This window comes from Sphaeramia orbicularis, chromosome 15 (assembly GCF_902148855.1).
Source record: "Sphaeramia orbicularis chromosome 15, fSphaOr1.1, whole genome shotgun sequence".
NCBI classification, from domain to species: Eukaryota; Metazoa; Chordata; class Actinopteri; order Kurtiformes; family Apogonidae; genus Sphaeramia; species Sphaeramia orbicularis.
The window spans coordinates 2,068,647-2,092,072 of NC_043971.1; the positions used below are offsets into that span (position 1 = coordinate 2,068,647).

General features: G+C 40.5%; 1 protein-coding gene across 3 annotated transcripts in view; it reads left to right on the forward strand.

Moving 5' to 3' along the window:
• Positions 1 to 23,426, forward strand: part of LOC115434568 (latent-transforming growth factor beta-binding protein 1) — a 110,862-nt gene that overhangs the window by 53,372 nt on the left and 34,064 nt on the right. For 2 of the 3 annotated variants that reach the window (XM_030156602.1, XM_030156604.1), the window contains 5 exons: positions 1,443 to 1,610; positions 9,240 to 9,326; positions 10,438 to 10,563; positions 12,054 to 12,179; positions 17,125 to 17,244. In XM_030156602.1, the coding sequence (XP_030012462.1) occupies positions 1,443 to 1,610; positions 9,240 to 9,326; positions 10,438 to 10,563; positions 12,054 to 12,179; positions 17,125 to 17,244 (627 nt within the window). The remainder of the gene's footprint in view (positions 1 to 1,442; positions 1,611 to 9,239; positions 9,327 to 10,437; positions 10,564 to 12,053; positions 12,180 to 17,124; positions 17,245 to 23,426) is intronic. The other variant, XM_030156603.1, reaches the window with a different exon arrangement.

The following is a 23,426-nucleotide window of genomic DNA, read 5'->3' on the forward strand; positions in this document are numbered from 1 at the left end:
CATCGTTCATTTCAAGTTCAAAAGATTCGATTCGTTCGTGAACGTCACATCACTACTGGTTATTACGTTATTGGCTTGGTTAAAAAAAAATCTTTGCAAATGTAGTAACTGAGCCAATAACGTAATAAGTTACAATGCTGTTGGCCAAAAGCTACTATGTCAGGACTTTTATTACGTTACTGGCCGATTACATTTTAAAAATAGCAAATTTATTACATTATCGGTCGTTATTTAATAATTACCATCATATTTGCAGGTTCTAAATACACACCATTCAATGTGGACGTGCTCCTTTGTCTAGTTTTGGTTTATAGAGCCTGGTTAGTCTTGGATCTTGGGTTAGTAAAGGGTCGGCTGTGTCCACGTTTGAACCCACTGACTGATGATATGAGGCAGAACTCCTTTTTCATCACCCCCGACCCATTTCATCCACTGCACCGGTCCCATTGGCAGAAACCGCCCCATGATGATGTTTCCACCATGAGGCCAAAGATGACATGAAATGAGACGACGACAACGATGATGATGATGATGATGATGCACTTTGGTCACATGTAGCACAGACTTTAACCCTCCAACTAAAAGCTCTCAGGTTAATCCAAGAATGTGTGTCACCGATCCATAGGGGTGTTGGAAAATATCAGTTCTGCAATATATCGCGATATTTCATTTCACAATACTGTATTGATATTAAAAAGTACTGTATCGATATTTTTAAGAATTTATTCAAATGCAGATATTGTGGAGGTTCATTTTTGGTTTTCTTTATTGTTTATATTTTATTTATTATTATTTAACACTGTTTTGTTAAATCACCTCAGGGTTATTTGAAGCATCCTAAAAGCACTTTTTTCTGTCTGAGAGGCAGATTTTAGTTCCTGTGGTGGTATCGCACAAAAATCTTGTTCTGATGTTCATTGTGAACTAATAGAATCTGAACATTTGAACAGGATCTGAAACGGTAATGTCTGTAAAACAGAATTTCAGTTTGAACACAGGAACATTGTGTGATAGAACATTAGATCCTGTTCTGATCAAATAAAAATGTTCAGTATTTGTGCAGATTTCTGGTGTAATTCAATTCTTCCAGGAAATAATCCTTTAAAAAAAAAAAAGAAACAAACAAAAATGGCCTTTTTAACAGTATCATGATATATCGTGATATATCGCATCGTGACCCTAGTATTGTGGTTTGTATCGTATCGCCAGATCCTTGCTGATACACAGCCCTACCGATCCACAACATTATTTACTCTAGTGACCATTTTCTGAAATCTTATACAAGTATAATGACTGTGACGTGGCTCAGTTTTCCTACTGAAGCCGTGGTCGTTAACTCTGAAATCTGTGAAACTTCTACACAAACTAACTCACCAAGTCTTCATAGTAGACACACAGTTAACCATTGTCAGAATTTTAACATATGTTTTCTCATTATTTAGCTAAATTCAAAGAGACGTGCCCTGGTGGAATGGGTTACACGGTTCTACCAAATCCACCAGCCAATAAACCAGTTTACCAGGAGCCCGTGGAGCCGCTGCCTCCTCAGCCTCTGCCCACGCCAGAGAGACCGGTGGAGGCTTTTGGGAAACCAGAGGACCACATACCAGGTGAGTCAAACCACATTCAGCCACGTAACAGTTCTGCATTCAAATAAAACTACTGGGGTTGTGTCATACCTTTAACAAATGTTTGAACGGCAAAGTTCAGATGGAAAGAAAGGATCAATTATGTCACAAGCTTTTCATGAGCGAGCACATTGAGTAGATATCAAAAATCCTACTTTCCCATCAGAATCCAGCAGTAGTTCTGTCACGCTGCACCATTTTTATTATTTGTCTACCATTTTGTAACATTATTAAACTTTACTAAAGTGTTGACTTAATTTATTGATGTGTGGCTGACTATGATACGTGACCAGTAAGAACTAATTTAACATAAATGAATCACATCTTCAGTTAAAACTGTTTAAACTGTTCAATCTACATGTTACTCTGTGCACATGTTTACAGTTGGATGTGTTTTTTACAGTACTGTTCTGGAAACCACAGCTGCCAGTTTTTTTCTGTAAAAACAACAGGATTTTTTTTACAGTGTAGTGTTGCTTTAATAAATGCAGGCTGAGCCTTTAAATACCTCCTCTGCACTTTGTAAAAAGGCGTTGACACAACTGAACCCACAACAGCCTCATTGTGGAGACAGGACTTATTTTTATTTTTTTATTTGTGTTCCATCTGGCATGAGTTTCAGCAAAACTAAACTCAATATTCTGTCGGAGAAATCCATATTTGTGACAGACTGTGTTCCGGGCGTACAGAAGTCATTTATAAAGCTGTTTCTCCTCCCTCTTTAATGAATGAAGAAGCAGTGGAACAAATGATCTTCCCTGTGTCTTGTTTGAAGTGGGCTCTTCATTTGTGGGCCTCCCAGTGCCAGGATCCCAATAAAAGTGTCCACACTGGGATGAACAGCAGTCCACACTTTTCCAAATGACTGCTCCAAAGTAACACTGGAGTCCTCAGATTTATGATGCCTCTTGCATGTGATTAGGAACCAAGTTCTTAAAAGAAACATCCCTCTTGTGACACTTGTTTGAAAAGGACGAGGGTTAAAGTCTTTTGGCACAACTTCAAATACAAAGAGGGAGGGAGAGGAGGGCGAGTACGACGAAGGCCCCGTCCATACGAACATGGTTTCGGTCGTATTCGCCTAAGTGTAGTATCATAGGTCTTTAGTCCACATGAAACTGGTGTTTTCAGTCACTGAAACCACAGCAGGTCCCAGCGTGAGTGGATCCATTTGAAAACGCTGGTTTCGCATCTTCATCTGTACGACCAAACTGCAGCTTTTGTAAAATGATGACGTCATGGCTATGGCTGTAAGAAGATATCAGTTCTGCAATATATCGTGATATTTCATTTCACGATATTAAAAAGTACTGTACCGATATTTTTAGGTATTTATTCAAATGCAGATGTGGTGGAGGTTCACTTTGGTTTTTTGGTTTTCTTTTTTGTTTATATTTTATTTATTATTATTTAACACTGTTTTATTAAATAACGGTTATCTGAAGCATCATAAAAACACTTTTTTCCATCTGAGAGGCAGATGGGAGTTCCTTTGTTGGGACTGAACTCCAATCCTGTTCTGATGTTCATTCTGAACTAATGGAATCTGAACATTTGAACAGGATCTGAAACTGGAATGTCTGTAAAACAGAATTTCAGTTTGAACACAGGAATATTTTGTGATATAACATTAGATCCTGTTGGGATCAAATAAACATGTGTTTAGTATTTGTGATTTTGGGTGTAATTCAATTCTTCAAGGAAATAATCATTTAAAAAAAAGAAACGAACAAAAAATTGCCTTTTTAACAGTATCATGATATATCGTGATATATCATATCGTGATCCTAGTATTGTGATTTGTATCGTATCACCAGATTCTTGTTGATACACAGCTGTAGTCATAGCCCCACCTCTCTAACCTTTCACCCCAGAAGCAGGACAACACTTCACAACAGCAGGAGTGGTGGCCTACAGAGTAGAGCTGGTGCTGCAACAACTACTGAGCTGATTGGAAATGTTGAATCCAAAGCTTCAGCTACTCTGTCATTAAAATAAGCAACAAACAACCACAGCAACAATGTTCACTACATGCTCTGGATCTACCATGGAGAGGGGCACTGCAGACCACTGATTGGTCAGAGTTGTCTCTGTGACCCGCCCTTTTACACAAACAGATGCAGGAGTTGACAGTAAATACAGCAGTAGGTGAATCCACATGATGACAGCCTGTAAAACTACACCGTGGTTTGTCCAGGAGAGTCAGCCTTTGGTGGCCGATGTAAAAGTTCAGCATGAGTTTGATGAGACAACACGCAACGAGTGAGTTTATCAGCAACTCTGAGCAGACGACGCAGAAGTAACGCACCGCACCGCTATGACGACCAGGTACTGTGAAGTGGGTAGTATCCTACAGTGGAAACGGTCTGGAACAGGACCTGGTACCAGAGTGGAGCCGGTTCCATGTAGTGGAAATGCGTCATAAATAAGCTTTGTGTACATGCTCCATGTCTTCTTCTCTGTTTTTTATAAGAGCAGTACAACACCACCTACAGGCCTGGCATCAGTACTACAGAGTTTTCAGGGGTTTTCGTGTGGATGCAGATATTTCCTGAAATGACTCTGTGTTTATGGAGCACTTTTTTGAAAACAACAAAGAAAAAGATCAGATAGGAAAAGATGTGGTTTTGTGTGGACATGGCCGAAGAAGCCCCCCCCCGCTGTTATTATTCAGGGCATGCTTGGCATCCGCCGGCAGAAGGAGGAACTATGCGGTGGCATCTCAGCCAAAGCCAGACCCAGTCCACATGACCACGAAGCTTTTCTGGAGCCGAGGAGCGCTGAGCGTTCCAGACAAACAGGGCTCAGGTCTGCAGAACGGTCCCACACACACACACCCCCCACCTTAAACCTGTGCACACGACTGTTTGGATTCCTCCACAGTCATGTGGCAGCGTTTGGACTGTGCATAAAGCTGTTCTGGGTTAGACGATGAGACGCAGGATTCCTTTATATCCTGGTGTTGTTCCAGTTGACTCACAGTCATATGGGCTGTGTTATTCCAGTATCATATCTGTATTTGAACAAGTACTTGGGTCATTTACTTCAGTAAAAGTACAATTAGGACACTGGAAAGGCTACTTTTCAAAACATGGTTTGAGTAAAAGTGGTCATTGTATGGGATGGGAATCGATAAAAATTTAACGATTCCAATTCCATTATCGATTTTGCTCATCGATCCGATTCCTTATCGATTCTCATTAAAAGAATAAAAGAGGACAAACAGGTGTGTTTGCATTAACTGTCTTTTAGAATCAGAATCAGTTTTATCGGCCAAGTATGTGAACGCATACAAGGAACGTAGCTTCGGTTTTTACATCACTCACAACATACAGTTCTGACATGAACCCAGAACAACATGTGGACCTGGACACAATATGGACAAACAGTCCACTGGAGACAGACAGTCCACTACAGACAGTCCACTACAGACAGACAGTCCACTGGAGACAGACAGTCCACTACAGACAGACAGTCCACTACAGACAGTCCACTACAGACAGACAGTCCACTACAGACAGTCCACTACAGACAGTCCACTACAGACAGACAGTCAACTACAGACAGACAGTCCACTACAGACAGTCCACTACAGACAGACAGTCCACTACAGACAGACAGTCCACTACAGACAGTCCACTACAGACAGTCCACTACAGACAGACAGTCCACTGGAGACAGGCAGTCCACTACAGACAGACAGTCCACTACAGACAGTCCACTACAGACAGTCCACTACAGACAGACAGTCCACTGGAGACAGGCAGTCCACTACAGACAGACAGTCCACTACAGACAGTCCACTACAGACAGACAGTCCACTACAGACAGACAGTCCACTGGAGACAGACAGTCCACTACAGACAGACAGTCCACTACAGACAGACAGTCCACTACAGACAGTCCACTACAGACAGTCCACTACAGACAGACAGTCCACTACAGACAGTCCACTACAGACAGACAGTCCACTGGAGACAGGCAGTCCACTACAGACAGACAGTCCACTACAGACAGTCCACTACAGACAGACAGTCCACTACAGACAGTCCACTACAGACAGTCCACTACAGACAGACAGTCCACTACAGACAGTCCACTACAGACAGACAGTCCACTGGAGACAGACAGTCCACTACAGACAGACAGTCCACTACAGACAGTCCACTACAGACAGACAGTCCACTACAGACAGACAGTCCACTACAGACAGTCCACTACAGACAGTCCACTACAGACAGACAGTCCACTGGAGACAGACAGTCCACTACAGACAGACAGTCCACTACAGACAGTCCACTACAGACAGACAGTCCACTACAGACAGTCCACTACAGACAGTCCACTACAGACAGACAGTCCACTGGAGACAGGCAGTCCACTACAGACAGACAGTCCACTACAGACAGTCCACTACAGACAGACAGTCCACTACAGACAGACAGTCCACTACAGACAGTCCACTACAGACAGACAGTCCACTACAGACAGACAGTCCACTACAGACAGTCCACTACAGACAGTCCACTACAGACAGACAGTCCACTGGAGACAGGCAGTCCACTACAGACAGACAGTCCACTACAGACAGTCCACTACAGACAGACAGTCCACTGGAGACAGGCAGTCCACTGGAGACAGGCAGTCCACTACAGACAGTCCACTACAGACAGTCCACTACAGACAGTCCACTACAGACAGACAGTCCACTGGAGACAGGCAGTCCACTACAGACAGTCCACTACAGACAGTCCACTACAGACAGACAGTCCACTGGAGACAGGCAGTCCACTACAGACAGACAGTCCACTACAGACAGTCCACTACAGACAGTCCACTGGAGACAGGCAGTCCACTGGAGACAGGCAGTCCACTACAGACAGTCCACTACAGACAGACAGTCCACTGGAGACAGGCAGTCCACTACAGACAGACAGTCCACTACAGACAGTCCACTACAGACAGTCCACTACAGACAGACAGTCCACTGGAGACAGACAGTCCACTACAGACAGACAGTCCACTACAGACAGTCCACTACAGACAGACAGTCCACTACAGACAGTCCACTACAGACAGTCCACTACAGACAGACAGTCCACTGGAGACAGGCAGTCCACTACAGACAGACAGTCCACTACAGACAGTCCACTACAGACAGTCCACTACAGACAGACAGTCCACTACAGACAGACAGTCCACTACAGACAGTCCACTACAGACAGACAGTCCACTACAGACAGACAGTCCACTACAGACAGTCCACTACAGACAGTCCACTACAGACAGACAGTCCACTGGAGACAGGCAGTCCACTACAGACAGACAGTCCACTACAGACAGTCCACTACAGACAGACAGTCCACTGGAGACAGGCAGTCCACTGGAGACAGGCAGTCCACTACAGACAGTCCACTACAGACAGTCCACTACAGACAGTCCACTACAGACAGACAGTCCACTGGAGACAGGCAGTCCACTACAGACAGACAGTCCACTACAGACAGTCCACTACAGACAGACAGTCCACTGGAGACAGGCAGTCCACTACAGACAGACAGTCCACTACAGACAGTCCACTACAGACAGACAGTCCACTACAGACAGTCCACTACAGACAGTCCACTACAGACAGACAGTCCACTGGAGACAGGCAGTCCACTACAGACAGTCCACTACAGACAGACAGTCCACTGGAGACAGGCAGTCCACTACAGACAGTCCACTACAGACAGACAGTCCACTGGAGACAGACAGTCCACTACAGACAGAGACAACAGTGGGTTCAGATTTACAGTGGAATGTGTTCAGAGTGTAAACTGGAGTTTATATACAGTGAGTGGATGTGTGGATCTGGTCTATTAAATATGTATGTTTATGTATATATTATTTACAGTGGGTTTTACATTGTAGTATGTACAGAAAAAGTGCAAATTAAAGTATTTATATAGTGAATGGATATGTACAGTCTGTAAAAATATGTTTATGTATATATATAAAAATTATCATGGTGCAAATACAGTTTTTTACATCCAATATTTTATATTTCCATCTGCACAGAAAATATAACATATACAGTACGCACAAATTATAATAACAGATGATAACAGATAACAGATTTTCCATCTATAGTACATAGGTGTCCAACATGTGGCCCGGGGGCCAAATCTGGCCCAACAAAGGGTCCGATCCAGTCCCTGGGATGAGTCTGTGAAATGCAGAAATTACACTGATGATATTCACAATCAAGGATGTTAGAATCATTTGAGTTCAATTCAATCTCAAGTGGGTCAGACCAGTAAAATACTGTTATAATAACCTATAGATAATGAAAACTACACATTTTTCTCTTTGTTGTAGTGTAAAAAAAAAAGTAAAATTACACAAAAATGTTTACATTTACAGACTATCTTTTTGCTAAAAATGTGAATAACCTGAAATTTCTGAACAGAAGTCTGTGGAATTGTACCAGTATTCTGCCTGTTACTAAATGGTTTGTGTATTTGTAGATCCACTGTCATCTGTAAGTTGTGATGCATATGGTCGGCTTCCTGATAAAACCTGCTGTGACCTGTTTGGTTGGGAATAAAAACCTGCTATCTCCCCTATTATAGCTTCAAATGTCAGTCTCCTGTGAAAGTTTTTTACATTCCATCAGAAGTCCCAACATTAAAGGAACAGATTGTTTGTCATATTTCACAGTTTCCTGTTATAGAAACAGTTTTTTATTTCTCCTGTAAAATTTGCCAAAAGTCACAAAGCAGGTTTTATCAGGAAGCCGACGATGTGTAGAAATGATACACTAAGGCAGAATCTTGTTCAAATTGCACTTATTTTTCTGAAGAATTTTCAGGTTCATATTTGTTCTTATGTTCAAGTACAGTTCATAGATGGAAACATTTTCATGACAGAATTTGACTTTTTTCACTCAAAAACAGAGAAAATACTTAGGAGTTGACATTATCTCTCAGTTCTTATCCTCTTATCTGTGTTCTTGTGCTGGTCCGGCCCACTGCAGATCAGATCAGGCTGAATGTGGAACTGAACTCACAGGAGGCTGACCCCCCTGATCTATAGTTTCATTAATTTTTGATTATTGATGATAGAGAATCGGAACGCTGCATCAAGTCTTCATCACATCTCAGATCAGAGAGGTGTACACTGTACATGACAGGACGAGCTCCGCCCCTGCCCTGGGCACAAGCTCCGCCCATGAATACCATAATGTGTGTTTGAGTGTGTGGATCTGGGATTTTTATCTTTATTTTAACTCTATTAAAATATGGAGAAAATACGCCTAAAAAGATGAAACTAAAGAAATGAACGTCCTCTGAACGTCCCCATGGGTCATATCTGATGACCATGAAACGACAACAAACTGTATTTGATATGAATTATTTCAAAGTGTAGATAAGTTTAGTGGTTAAGAAGTTATTCAACATGTTTGATTGACAGGTGCTTCTGGTGTGCAGTGGCTGTTTGGGTCTGTATGGGTTAAATAAACCCTGGGTCAGACGTAGACCTGGTCCGCTGATCCACAGACTTGTCCAGAAGTCTGGTGTCAGAACATCCATCCGCTTGAATCCACTGTGTGTGTGTTTGGTTTGACAGAGGTCGTAGAGAGGACGTCTCCTCCTGCTCCAGTAGAGATCCTCCCATCGAATGCAGGACAGGACATCGCTCCGACGCAGTCGGCCGGTAAGACTCTGCATCTGACACCCTGAACCCAGCAGTCAGTAGGACACCCTGGAGAAACGCAGCGCTGCTGGTTTGAATCCTCCACTCAAACGTGTGTACAGCTGAAGGAAGAGAAGTTCCAAACAGAAGCTCTAGTGTGTGGTTTACCCTGGAGAGGTCACCCAGACAGGGGTGGGAGCAAGAAGAAGTTAAACACTCCTCCCTCCCTCCTTCCTTCCTTCCTTCCTTTCTTCCCTCCTTCCATCCATCCTTCCTTCCTTCTGTCCTTCCTTCTTTCCTTTCTTCCCTCCTTCCTTCCTTCCCTCCTTCTTTCCTTCCTTCCTTCCCTCCCTCCTTTCTTCCATCCCTCCTTTTTTCCTTCCTTCCTTCCTTCCTTCCATCCTTCCCTCCCTCCCTCCTTCCTTTCTTCCTTCCTTCCTTCCATCCTTCCATCCTTCCTTCCTTCCTTCCTTTCTTCCATCCTCCCTTCCATCCTTCCTTCCTTCTGTACTTCCTTCCTTCCTTTCTCTCTTCCTTCCTTCCCTCCATCCTTCCTTCCTTCCTTTCTTTCTTCCTTCCTTTCTTCCATCCTTCCTTCCTTCCTTCTTTCCTTCCTTCTTTCCTTCCTTCCTTCCTTCCTCCCCCTCTCCTCCCATAGTTTTCCAGAGCCCATGTGCTTGTTTTACATTTAGGTAAATAATGTTCCTTGGTCCCTGGATGTGGAGGTTTCCTTGTGGTCTTCCTCTTTTCCAGGTCTTTATTGGACCTGTTCCAGGTTTTTATTGGACCTGTTCCAGGTCTTTGTTGGACCTGTTCCAGGTCTTTGTTGGACCTGTTCCAGGCCTGAATGGGAGGATGGTCGTTGGACAGGTGGAACTTGGGCAGACTAAATACTAATTCCGACAGACGTGAATGTAAAAACTGCAGCTTGACTGGACTGAAAAACCATCAGAGGAAAACTATGAGTCAAACCTGTGTCTGTCAGGGGTCCGACTGTTCAGCCGTTCCCGTTAACGGCCTCTGTATGGTTCACTCTGTAAATCTTTACATTGGAAGCGGTTCACTCACAGGTGGATGATGTTCTGTTCCTTCCTGTGGTTCTTACTTGTTGAACTGTTCTCTCCTGACTCAGAGGTGGACGAGTGCCAGATTAACCCGTACATCTGCGGTCGGGGCATTTGTTACAACATGGCCGACGGCTACACCTGCCACTGTGACGAGGGCTACCAGCTGGACCACGCCCACAACACCTGCGTAGGTAAGGAACCCAGCGCTCAGCTCCATTACTGAGGTCAGAGGTCAGTTTGTGTTGTAGCCGTATGCTGGAGTTAAGACACAAAGGTGTGCGTTAGTTCTTACAGATATGTACGATTACCCCTGAACGCAACATTTCACAAAACACAGCATTTCAGAAACATTTTAGAAAACAACAACATGGAATATAGGTAAAGCAATATATCGCGATATTTCATTTCGCTATACTGTATTGATATTAAAAAAGTACTGTATTAATTTTTTTAGGTATTTATTCAAATGCAGATATTGTGGAGGTTCATTTTTGTTTTTTTGCTTTTCATTTTGGCTTATATTTTATTTATTCTTATTGAACACTCTTTTATTAAATCATGTTCCTTTGTTGGGATTGAACTCAAATCCTGTTCTGATGTTAGTTGTGAACTAATAGAATCTGAACATTTGAAGAGGATCTGAAACTGGAATGTCTGTAAAACAGAATTTCAGTTTGAACACAGTTTGAACATTTGATGATAGAACATTAGATCCTGTTCTGATCAAATAAAAATGTGTTTAGTATTTGTGCAGATTTCTGCTGTAATTCAATTCTTCCAGGAAATAATCATTTAAAAAAAAAGAAACAAACAAAAAAATGGCCTTTTTAACCGTATCATGATATGTCGTGATATATCATATCGTGATCCTAGTATTGTGATTTGTATTGTATCTCCGGATTCTTGCCGATACACAGCCCTAATAATAATAGTCATTAAAACTATACCTACTGTCATGGTGGCGACCCATGCCCTGTGAGTGGCTTGAATCTGTATCCTTTGTTCTCAGGCTCTGGTTCTGGTTCTGGTTCTGGTTCTGGGTCGGAGTAGCAGGGTGGAGCAGAGGCTTTGGCCTGCTGGCCTAGCTGGTCTAGTTTTGTTTGTTTCTACTAATCATATTTTCATCCTTTTTTGCATCCTTAGAAATATTTACATATTGGGCCCACGGATCAGAATACATTTTGCGTAGCCTAGTGTTCTTCTTTTGTTTCTTTTGTTTCCTAAATATTTGATGCTCATTCCATCTCATCAGCAGGTTCCAGGCCTGACAGTCAAACAGGAAGAAGGAGGTTCCCAAACCTGTTACAGCAGAAGGCATCAGGAACATACTTATTAACAGTATCATGAGATATCGTATCGGGATCCTAGTATTGTGATTTGTATCGTATCACCAGATTCTTGCCGATACACAGCCCTACACATGACGTTAGAAACAGATGTACCTATTTACATACTGTACGTCAAGCGAACATAAATGAGCCTTAATTGGACCAAACGAACTGAGCTGCAGAAACATAAGAAGCTGTGAAACCAGCAGAGTCTTCAAACGGCTCTAAATTTGTCCCTGGCTTTTAACATCCACGGTCACCACAGCTCTATGTGTAAACAGCCTGGAAGTGCTGGGCTCTGTCCAACTGGGGCCTTTTCTGCTCTGACGCCGTGTGTTCTGGTGTGTGTCCAGATGTAGACGAGTGCGTGGAAAGCCCGGCGCTGTGCTTGGGCGGCCGCTGCAGGAACACGGAGGGCAGTTTCCTGTGTGTGTGTCCGCTGGGATTCTTAGTGGATGAAGAGGGCACCAGTTGTGTTGGTGAGTACTGTACCAAGGGTCCAGTAGTTTGGGATTTTTCATTCTAGTTTAGTTTTATTTAGTTTGGACTTTTTTTCTCTAATTCAGTTCGTTTTAATAAGTTTTTAGAACAGATTTGATAGTTTTTATTAGTTTTTGTTCTCTCTAAATGCTTAGTTGTAGTTCAGTTGTAGTTCAGTTGTAGTTCAGTTGTAGTTCAGTTGTAGTTCAGTTGTAGTTCAGTTGTAGTTCAGTTGTAGTTCAGTTGTAGTTCAGTGGTCTCTTTTCTCTTCTTCTCTGTGCTCCTATTGAAATCAATCCCAGACAGGACTCTGCTGCTTTAGTCTCCATGTTTCCAGGTAGAGTGGGGACCAGAAGACGACTGGAAACCACAAGTGAACACAAGTGACGGAGCAAAAAGTGTCGTATGGAGACAGCACAGAAAACTGAGAGAGACAAAGAAATCCATTTAACATCAATCTGACATTGACAAAGACCAAAACCAAGGGAATTTGATCCAGAATTTTTATCCGTTTTAGTTAGTTTTATAAACACACAATACAGTTTCAGTTAGTTACGTTTTTTTCTTTTAATTACAGTTTTTATTTATTTCAGTTAACAATAATGTTTATTCAGTTCTAGTTTTCATCATTTCGTTAGTTTTCATTAACGATAATCACCTTGGTCTGTACATGTTCATGGACGGTTTACTCAGGTCTCAGTCATGTGACTTTTCTTTTTCAAACACTGGTCTGATAAATCCAGGTGATCCAGAATGTTTCAATACAAACCACATGACAGTTCTCATTTGTGTTAATGTCAGAGATGAATAAAACAGAGAAAGTCAGGTTCATTTTCAATCATGTGTTTGAGCTCTAAGATGAATCATATGACATATTTTATTTATTTATTTATTTATTTACTTGGATCCTCATTAGCTGATGCAGGACATCAGCTCCTCTTCCTGGGGTCCTCCCATTCCAAACACACATACGAGGGTACGTTCAATAAGTTCATGGCCTCACCCAGAAATACTGGTTGTTATAATACAGGATGTTACATTCTTTCGTGATGGGATAGTGATGCTTGAACATCGATGGACCAAGTGCATTGCTGTAAATGGAGATTATGTTGGAAAATAAAATATAAATTATCAGTCTGTGTTGTTCTGTTCTGGGTGAGGCCATGAACTTATTGAACGGCCCTCGTACTGTATCTGTTTCCAAGCATAAAAACAATGTGATTCACCCTTATATGTCCTTCTTTAGAGCACTCAACAGTCAAACAAAACAACATTAACAATAATAACAATACTGCAAGATCAAATTCAAAACAGAAAAAAACTAACAAAAAACCACAGCAAAACAAAGTAATAATAATATTAAATAAATAACCCTAATTATAATTGTGTGTGTTTGTCTTCATGTCTTCTGAATTGTTGACAGGCCTTGGGTTATTTGATGTTGCTTCAGTTGTTTTTTAAATCTGGCTTTTGTTTGTTCTTTGGTGATCTGTTCTGGAAGACAAAATGAGAGCCGTTAGCGTGGCTTTGACATCACACAAACACAAACACACAGTCTCTGAAGAGGGAATCCAGTGGCTCAGTTACTCCGATTATTGGGTCTAGACTTAATGAATGGAATTGAATTCAATAGAAGGGATTTTGTAAACATTCAGATGATGCATGTTCATTGACTGTCAGAACGGTCAGGTCAGCTGTGGGTTATGGCTCTACTTTAAACAAGTCCCAAACAAGGTTATTATCATTAACAAAAACTAACGAAATGACCAAAACTAGAATTGTAAAAACATTTTCATTAACAGAAATAAATAAAACTATAATTAAAAGAAAAAATGATAACTAACTGAAACTGTATTGTGTCTTACAAAACTAACTAAAACGTATAAAAATTACGGATAAAATTCCCTTCATTTTTGTTTTTGTCAATGTTGGATTGATATGAAATTGATTTATTTTTTATTTATTTTGCTCGAGCAGTTTTAGCTAGCGGCACCATACGACACTTTTTGGTCCGTCACTTGTGTTCATTTGTGGTTTCCAGTCGTCTTCTGGTCCCCACTCTACCTGGAAACATGGAGACTAAAGCAGCAGAGTCCTGTCTGGGATTGATTTGAATAGGAGCACAGAGAAGAAGAGAAAAGAGACCACTAAACCAAAACTAAGCATTTAGAAAAGAGCGAAAGTTAATAAAAACTATCAAACCTGCTCTAAAAACAAATTAAAAGGAACTGAATTAGAGAAAAAAAAGTCAAAACTAATTAAAACAAATAAACAAATAATGAAAAATCCCAAACTTTTCTAACCTTGGCCCCAAACCTCCTCTTGACTCCGTTTGTCCATTCGTCTTATTAATAGACACTTATAAAGCAGTCCATGAAGTCCTAACCTGATTCCTCACCCTGTCCTGTTGAGGACACCAGGTTTTATTGCAGCTGTGTGGAAATCAGCGTCAGGCCTGTTTGGCCTCACAGCCTTAATTCAGTATCATTTTGGTGGGTGGGGAAACCTGTGCTGAAATGGCAGGAAACCGCGTAATGACAGAGGGCTTCATATTTATATCCCAATAAGTGGAACGAAGCAGGAGGAGGGAGGTGCAGCCGCAGTACCGCTGCGGTCCCGTCCAGAATTCCACTGCCTTCTAATTCCATTAGTATGAACGTGTTAGTGTTGAGCTTCTGTTTGACCAAGTGTCTGAGCAGAGTCTGTGGGCGAGCACGTCCTGGACCCACACCTGAGTCTGGGTCTGACACCAGAACCCCCACTGCATCTGTCCTGATCAAGGTTATTATCGTTAACGAGAACTAACGAAATGACCAAAACTAGAATTAAAAAAACATTTTCATTAACTGAAATAAATAAAAACTATAATTCAAAGAAAAAAAACAATAACTAACTGAAACTGTATTGTGTGTTTACAAAACTAAAACAGATAAAAATTATGGATAAAATTCCCTTCATTTTTGTTTTTGTCAATGTTGGATTGTTATGAAATAGATTTATTTCCCTCTCTCAGTTTTCTGTGCTGTCACCATCCGACACTTTTTGCTCCGTCACTTGTGTTCACTTGTGGTTTCCAGTCGTCTTCTGGTCCCCACTCTACCTGGAAACATGGAGACTAAAGCAGCAGAGTCCTGTCTGGGATTGATTTGAATAGGAGCACAGAGAAGAAGAGAAAAGAGACCACTGAACTACAACTGAACTACAACTGAACTACAACTGAACTACAACTAAACTACAACTGAACTACAACTGAACTACAACTAAACTACAACTGAACTACAACTAAACTACAACTGAACTACAACTGAACTACAACTAAACTACAACTAAACTACAACTGAACTACAACTAAACTAAAACTAAGCATTTAGAAAAAAAATGAAAACTAATAAAAACTATCAAACCTGCTCTAAAAATGAATTAAAACAAACTGAATTAGAGAAAAAAAAGTCCAAACTAAATCAAACTAAACTAGAATGAAAAATCCATGTGCACGTGAGTCAACACAAAAATACAACAGAGATGAGGTTCAACCTGAGCAACTGAACAAACAGAACAGCGTCACATCATCCATAAAAAGGAACCATTCTGCAGAAAACACAACCGTCTGATGTCCACTCTGTTGTAAATATGAATATAGTCAGTATAGTTTTTAATACTATTATTATTAGAGGTGTGTATCAGCAAGAATCTGGCAATACGACACAAATCACAATACCAGGATCACGATACGATGTGTCACAATATATCACGATACTGTTAAAAAGGCAATTTTTTTGTTTCTTTTTTAAAATGATTATTTCCTTGAAGAACTGAATTACAGCAAAAATCTGCACAAATACTAAACACATTTTTATTTGACCCCAACAGGATCTAATGTTCTATCACCAAATGTTCAAACTGTGTTCAAACTGAAATTCTGTTTTACAGACATTCCAGTTTCAGATCCTGTTCAAATGTTCAGATTCTATTAGTTCACAACTAACATCAGAACAGGATTTGAGTTCAATCCCAACAAAGGAATGAACATTATTTAATAAAACAGTGTTAAATAATAACTGATAAAATATAAACAAAAAAAGAAAAACAAAAAAACCCAAAAATGAACCTCCACAGTATCTGCACTTGAATTAATACCTGAAAATATCAATACAGTACTTTTCAATATTGATACAGTATTGTGAAATGAAATATCGTGATATATTGCAGAACTGATATTTTCTTACACCTTTATTTATTATTATTATTATTTATATTGTTTATTTGTACTTTACTTTATGCATACTCACTTTTTTCTCGCACTTTATTCTGTTGCTGCCTTGACCGTTGAATTTCCTCGTTGTGGGATCAATAAAGTCTAATCTAATCAAATAAAATCTAATAAAATATAATAAAATATAATATAATCTATTGTCATTTAATTAGACACAAATAAAAACATGATTATGAATATTCATCAATATTCCATTTCTTCCGTTTGTTCCTCAGTCTCCCTAAATCGTACTCACCTTTTTTCACTGTGTCCAGAAATCAAACTTCACCTTTTGAACTACCGTAGGCCTGTACCATATATTTAGTTAGTTAGTTGGTTTATTTTCAGTCACATATGCGTTTCAGAACAACGGAAAAAGAGAGAAATAATACCGTTTGAGTGAAACAGGCTCAGGCAGATGCAAAGCTTATTAATGCCGCCTACTTTACAGCTTAAACTACAGGAGGATGCAGTCTGTGCAGAGGTGGTCTCTGCTTCAGTCACTTTATCTCTGTTAATAACAGGATCTGACACGTTCAGGTCAACTTTTCTGCTCTTTGACTCTGCTGATGGTGAGACCCTTGACCCTTGACCCTTGACCCTGGCTCCACCATGTCCATCATACAGGGGAAACAACTGTCCCTATAACCAGGGGATGTATTCTGGATTCATGTTCTGTTGTGTGTTTGCAGATATTGACGAATGTGAGAACAGAACCGTGTGTCCGTCTGGTATCTGCTTCAACGTCCCGGGGGGGTACAGCTGTGGATCCTGCCCCCGCGGCTTCATGGGACAAGGAGGCCGATGCGTAGGTGAGTCTTAGAATGTCACAAACTCCATGGTAGGTAATAGGGCTGTGTATCAGCAAGAATCTGGAGATACGACACAAATCACAATACTAGGATCACGATACGATATGTCACGATATATCATGATACTGTTAAAAAGGCCATTTTTTGTTTGTTTCTTTTTCTTTTTTTTTTAAAGATTTTTTCCTGCAAGAATTGAATTCCAGCAGAAATCTGCACAAATACTAAACACATTTTTATTTGATCAGAACAGGATCTAATGTTCTATCACCAAATGTTCCTGTGTTCAAACTGAAATTCTGTTTTACAGACATTCCAGTTTCAGATCCTGTTCAAATGTTCAGATTCTATTAGTTCACAACTAACATCAGAACAGGATTTGAGTTCAATCCTAACAAAGGAACCAACATCTGCCTCTCAGACAGAAAAAAGTGCTTTTAGGATGCTTCAAATAATCATTATTTAATAAAACAGTGTTAAATAATAATAAATAAAATATAAACAAAAACATGAATGAACCTCGTCAATATCTGCATTTCAATAAATACCTAAAAATATCGATACAGTACTTTTTAATATTGATACAGTATTGTGAAATGAAATATTGCAATTAGGGATGTAATGATAACCGGTATAACGATAAACCGCAGTAAAATTGCAGACTGTTAGTATTACCATTTAAATTCTAATTCTCATGATAACTGTGTTTGATTACCACATTTTTAGGGGAAAAACCCCTATGTAAAGATCTGCTTTTATGTCAAATATTTGAGTATAGTTTGAATTTATTACAATTTAAATTTCCTATACCTAATATTTGGAACCAATATTCACTTTTAAAGTCTTTGAAAAGGTTCGTTAAGCATCTGTGTGTTATTTATGCAATACATTATATACATTTTTCATATAGGATTTTATATATTTTTTGTGTTTTCTGTCCTTTTATGTTTTTATAGTAGGTTAAAGTGAAAAAAATAACAAAACAGATCCCAAATATGGTGAAAAAACAGATCCCAAATATGGGTATAGTAAACATTTGTTTCTATAGTATATAAAGGCCAAATCAAAAGGACCGAAAAACAGACAAAATAGACTCAGACCACTAAGGGTTAATATTTGAATGTTTCTGACACAGAAGGGACATTGGGACTGTTATTGTATTTTTTTGGGGGGGGGGGTTCAAAATCCAACTTGGTTAAATTATTTCAGTGTATGTATCAGTACTTTTTGAACATTTTGAGCATAATTTCGACAATACCACAATAATAATGATAACTGTGATAATTTAGGTCCCAATAACCGTGATATGAAATTTTCATATCGTTACATCCTTAATTGCAATATCTTGCAGAACTGATATTTTCTTACAGCCCTAGTAGGTAATAAAAGTTACACAATACCACACTGTATTCTTCCATTCAGCGTTTCAACAAGTCTGAATATTTGAATGAATTATGGGATTGAATTGCATGTCATGCTGTGTACAAATCCTGCCTCTTTAGCTCAGTATTTAAGAACAGTTTTCCTCACACCTCAACTCCAGGCAGTTTGAGCTTCATTTTGTTGGACTTGGAAGAAGTGATTACACACTTTAACCTCACAGTGCATACCTTCTACCCATCAACACATACAGAAATCAGTTCAGGAAACACACACACAGGATAAAATACCACCAGTCAAGCAGCAAAAGAACCGACCCTTCCAAAGTCCACACAGAGCAGGCCCACATTTTCCTGGAAGTGGTCTTATTTGGACCAGAAAGCCAAGGTGTGCCCGTCTCTCGTCTTTCACTGCTCTGCTGCCGCTGCGTCCCATGTGACACAGGGTTAGCGTTGAGGTTTTCCCTGTTCACACACCACTCAGGACCGGCCAAACCACAGTGGGGTGGCACCGAGCGACGGTGGTGACAAGAGGAAATAATTAGGCTGTGAGCGGAGTCCGTTATAGAAGTTATAACCCTGCGCACAGATGTTTGTATGACACTGCCAAACACAGGGAAATGTCATATGTACTGTGAGTGTGAGTGTGTGTGTGTGTGTGTGTGTGTGTGTGTGTGTGTGTGCGTGTGTGTGTGTGTGTGTGCGTGTGTGTGTGTGTGTGCGTGTGTCCGTGTGTGTCAAGGTTATTATCATTAACAAAAACGAACGAAATGACAAAAACTAGAATTGAAAAACACATTTTCGATAACTGAAATAAATAAAAACTATAATAAAAAGAAAAAATGATAACTAACTGAAACTGTATTGTGTGTTTATAAAACTAACTAAAACAGATAAAATTATGGATAAAATTCCCTTTGTTTTCATCTTTGTCAATGTCAGATTGACACGAAATGGATTTCTTTGTCTCTCTCAGTTTTCTGTGCTGTCTCCATCCGACACTTTTTGCTCCGTCACTTGTGTTCACTGTGGTTTCCAGTCGTCTTCTGGTCCCCACTCTACCTGGAAACATGGAGACTAAAGCAGCAGAGTCCTGTCTGGGATTGATTTGAATAGGAGCACAGAGAAGAAGAGAAAAGAGACCACTGAACTACAACTGAACTACAACTGAACTACAACTAAACTACAACTGAACTACAACTGAACTACAACTGAACTACAACTAAGCATTTAGAAAATAATGAAAACTAATAAAAACTAGAAAACCTGCTCTAAAAACTAATTAAAACGAACTGAATTAGAGAAAAAAAGTCCAAACTTTCGTCTAGAACTACACCAGTCTGACTTTTTCAGTTCTGGTTCTGATACTGATGCTGGGGCCTTGCGTATCAGTTGATACCCAATACCGATTCGATATCATTGTTGATTTCAGAAGCTCCAAGCCTTACCTGGTGTGGTTCGGCTCAAATCCCTCTGATGGGACTAATTTATTTAAGTTTAGAGAAAACCAGGCAATTCATGTTGGTTTAAGTTTATATTAAAAGGAAGCATTATTTATTTATTTATTTTCAGATGTTTCAGTCGATTGTGAAAGGTGCAAGAGACTTTCGTTACCAATTTTTCATCAGATCTGTAAAACCCCAGTCGTATCCTCAGTATCACAAATCCGTTAAGGCGTCCATACACTGTGTAATAAAGACCATTTGTCACTGGTGCTTCTCTTTCTGGGCTGGGTCCAGATGTGCCTCTGATGGTGTGTGGTGTTTGGTGCAGTGGACATGGGCTAAGGAGAAGACATGAACACCTCACCACCAGCAATCGTGTGTTCGCAAGGAAAACGCAGCTGTTTGAAATCCTGCTCGCTCCTGGTGAGGGTATGGCACTGTCAAAGCACTGCCACGAGCCCATGGGCCTCAGATTCTCACACTGTGCATGCACCAGTACAATAATATCCAGCTACTGAAAGCTAATGCTAAGCTAACAGTAGCTGCTATTGTCCTAGTGCAGTTTATCTGTTGCATCTTCCCTCTCGTTCCCTTTGCTGTAGGACTGACAGCCCATACTGTCCACGTCTGGACAAACAAGTCCTGCACCAAACATGTGCTTGTCTGTTCTTCTTTGTTGATTCCTCACAGATAATGTCACATGTTACCAAAGCAGCTCGTTGGTTTGTGTTTAGCACTACTGTTTGGTGACTCACACCAATACACAATCGTCTATGCACTTTCGGATTCCTTGTATTTTAACGTTGTATTTCCAGATCCAACACTGGAACGTGTGGTGCGTCCTCTGGTGTATGGTCCTACAGTGTGGTGCATCCTCTGGTGTATGGTCCTACAGTGTGGTGCATCCTCTGGTGTATGGTCCTACAGTGTGGTGCATCCTCTGGTGTATGGTCCTACAGTGTGGTGTATCCTCTGGCGTATGGTCCTACAGTGTGGTGCATCGTCTGGTGTATGGTCCTACAGTGTGGTGCCTCCTCTGGTGTATGGTTCTACAGTGTGGTGCATCCTCTGGTGTATGGTCCTACAGTGTGGTGCATCCTCTGGTGTATGGTCCTATAGTGTGGTGCGTCCTCTGGTGTATGGTCCTACAGTGTGTATGGTCCTACAGTGTGGTGCATCCTCTGGTGTATGGTCCTATAGTGTGGTGCGTCCTCTGGTGTATGGTCCTACAGTGTGTATGGTCCTACAGTGTGGTGCATCCTCTGGTGTATGGTCCTGTAGTGTGGTGCATCCTCTGGTGTATGGTCCTACAGTGTGTATGTTCCTACAGTGTGGTGCGTCCTCTGGTGTATGGTCCTACAGTGTGGTGCGTCCTCTGGTGTATGGTTCTACAGTGTGGTGCGTCCTCTGGTGTATGGTCCTGCAGTGTGAGAACATGAATCGTGAGCCTGACTTTACCATTGATTCGCACAGTTTGAGATGGAGCTGTGTGCAACGATTGAAATAATCGCACAGTGTACGGACGCCTTAAGTCTTTCCATGATTACTCACCTGAATCTCTTCCCTCATGGAAATTTGTTGTGATGTACATTGTGGGAAGCAGAGCTCCAGCTGTTTCCACATCGTGTTTGTTGCAGCCATATGATATCATATGGTTTTGCTGCCACTGCCAGGCGGCTGCACAAACCTCCGCTTCCCACAATGCATGTCACGAAAAAATTCCAAAGATGCCAGAGTTACCTACTGGCTCTGTAAACAAATGGTTCGTTTGTGGTGGAGTACACTTCAAAATTGTTCACTGTGAAGGAAGAGATTCAGATGCGTACTCATGAAAAGACTTACGGATTCGTGATACTGAGGATATGACTGGGGTTTGACAGATTTGATGAAAAATAGGTAAGGAAAGTCTCCCGCAGATTTAATAGTAGAAGAGTCATAACAAAGCTGATAATTATTAAGAGAAAATGCTTTAATTTAAGTAATTTCAGGAAGTGCGTCTGCTGAAACAGGAAGTACATTAGATTGTTTTGACAAAAGAAAGCCACTTTCCCCTTTCCAGATGCTGAGGTCCAGTTCCCTGTTTGTGTTCTGGAGCTGCAGCACGTTCTAGAATAAACGCTCAGTCTGGTCATTAAACGACCTAATATCGGATCGGTGGAACCTTACTCCTGCCCTGCGCCGTCCCGCCCTTCTGCTGTAATCATCAGACACACTGGACCTAATTTAGTCCAATGATGAAGCTGTTGGTCAGGAACTGCAGTGGTCAGAGTCCATTCTAAATATACAAGTGCCCCAGTGTAAAATAAGATGCTACCTCAGAACTGTGCGTTCAGTCTGGCTTCACCCAAACTCCTTCCAAACATCAGCTCCAACACCAGTGTGTTGTTGATACACCTCAAACCAGGTTCAGCCGGAACAATCGTTTCCTCAGAGGTCTGCTGCGGTCATCTGAGGAAAAAAACAAAACAGTATGAGTCTGATCAACCAATCATTAGGGCTGTACGAAAATATTGGTTCTGCAATATATCACGATATTTCATTTCACAATACTGTAGTAGTAGTAGTAGTTTGTCTGGAGCACACAGGATCATCAGACAACACAGAATCATACAACATGGTCAAAAAAAATAAACAAATACAATTTTTCTGCATTTGAAAAGGAGTGTCACTAATAAAAAGTACTGTGTCTATATTTTTAGGTATTTATTCAAATGCAGACATGGCGGAGGTTCATTTTTGTGTTTTGGTTTTCTTTATCGTTTATATCTTATTTATTATTATTGAACACTCTTGTATTAAATAATGTTCGTTCCTTTGTTGGGATTGAACTCAAATCCTGTTCTGATGTTAGTTGTGAACTAATAGAATCTGAACATTTGAACAGGATCTGAAACTGGAATGTCTGGAAAACAGAATTTCAGTTTGAACACAGTTTGAACATTTGGTGATAGAACATTAGATCCTGTTGTGGTCAAATAAAAATGTGTTTAGTATTTGTGCAGATTTCTGCTGTAATTCAATTCTTCAAGGAAATAATTTGTTTAAAAAAAACAAAAATTGCCTTTTTAATAGTATTGCGATATATCATGATTTATCGTATTGTGATCCTAATATTGTGATTTGTATCGTATCACCAGATTCTTGCCGATACGCAGCCCCACTAATCACACTGTTGCATAAATAAGTTTAATTATTAAAGACTCCTTAATGATGCTGATGTATGTCAATGTCCCACTGACCAATGAAATCCCAGCGCTGGAGTCCATTAGTCTGTTCCAAGGTTATTATTGTTTATGACAACTAACGAAATGATGAAAACTAGAATTGAAAAAAACATTTTCCTTATCTGGAATAAATAAAA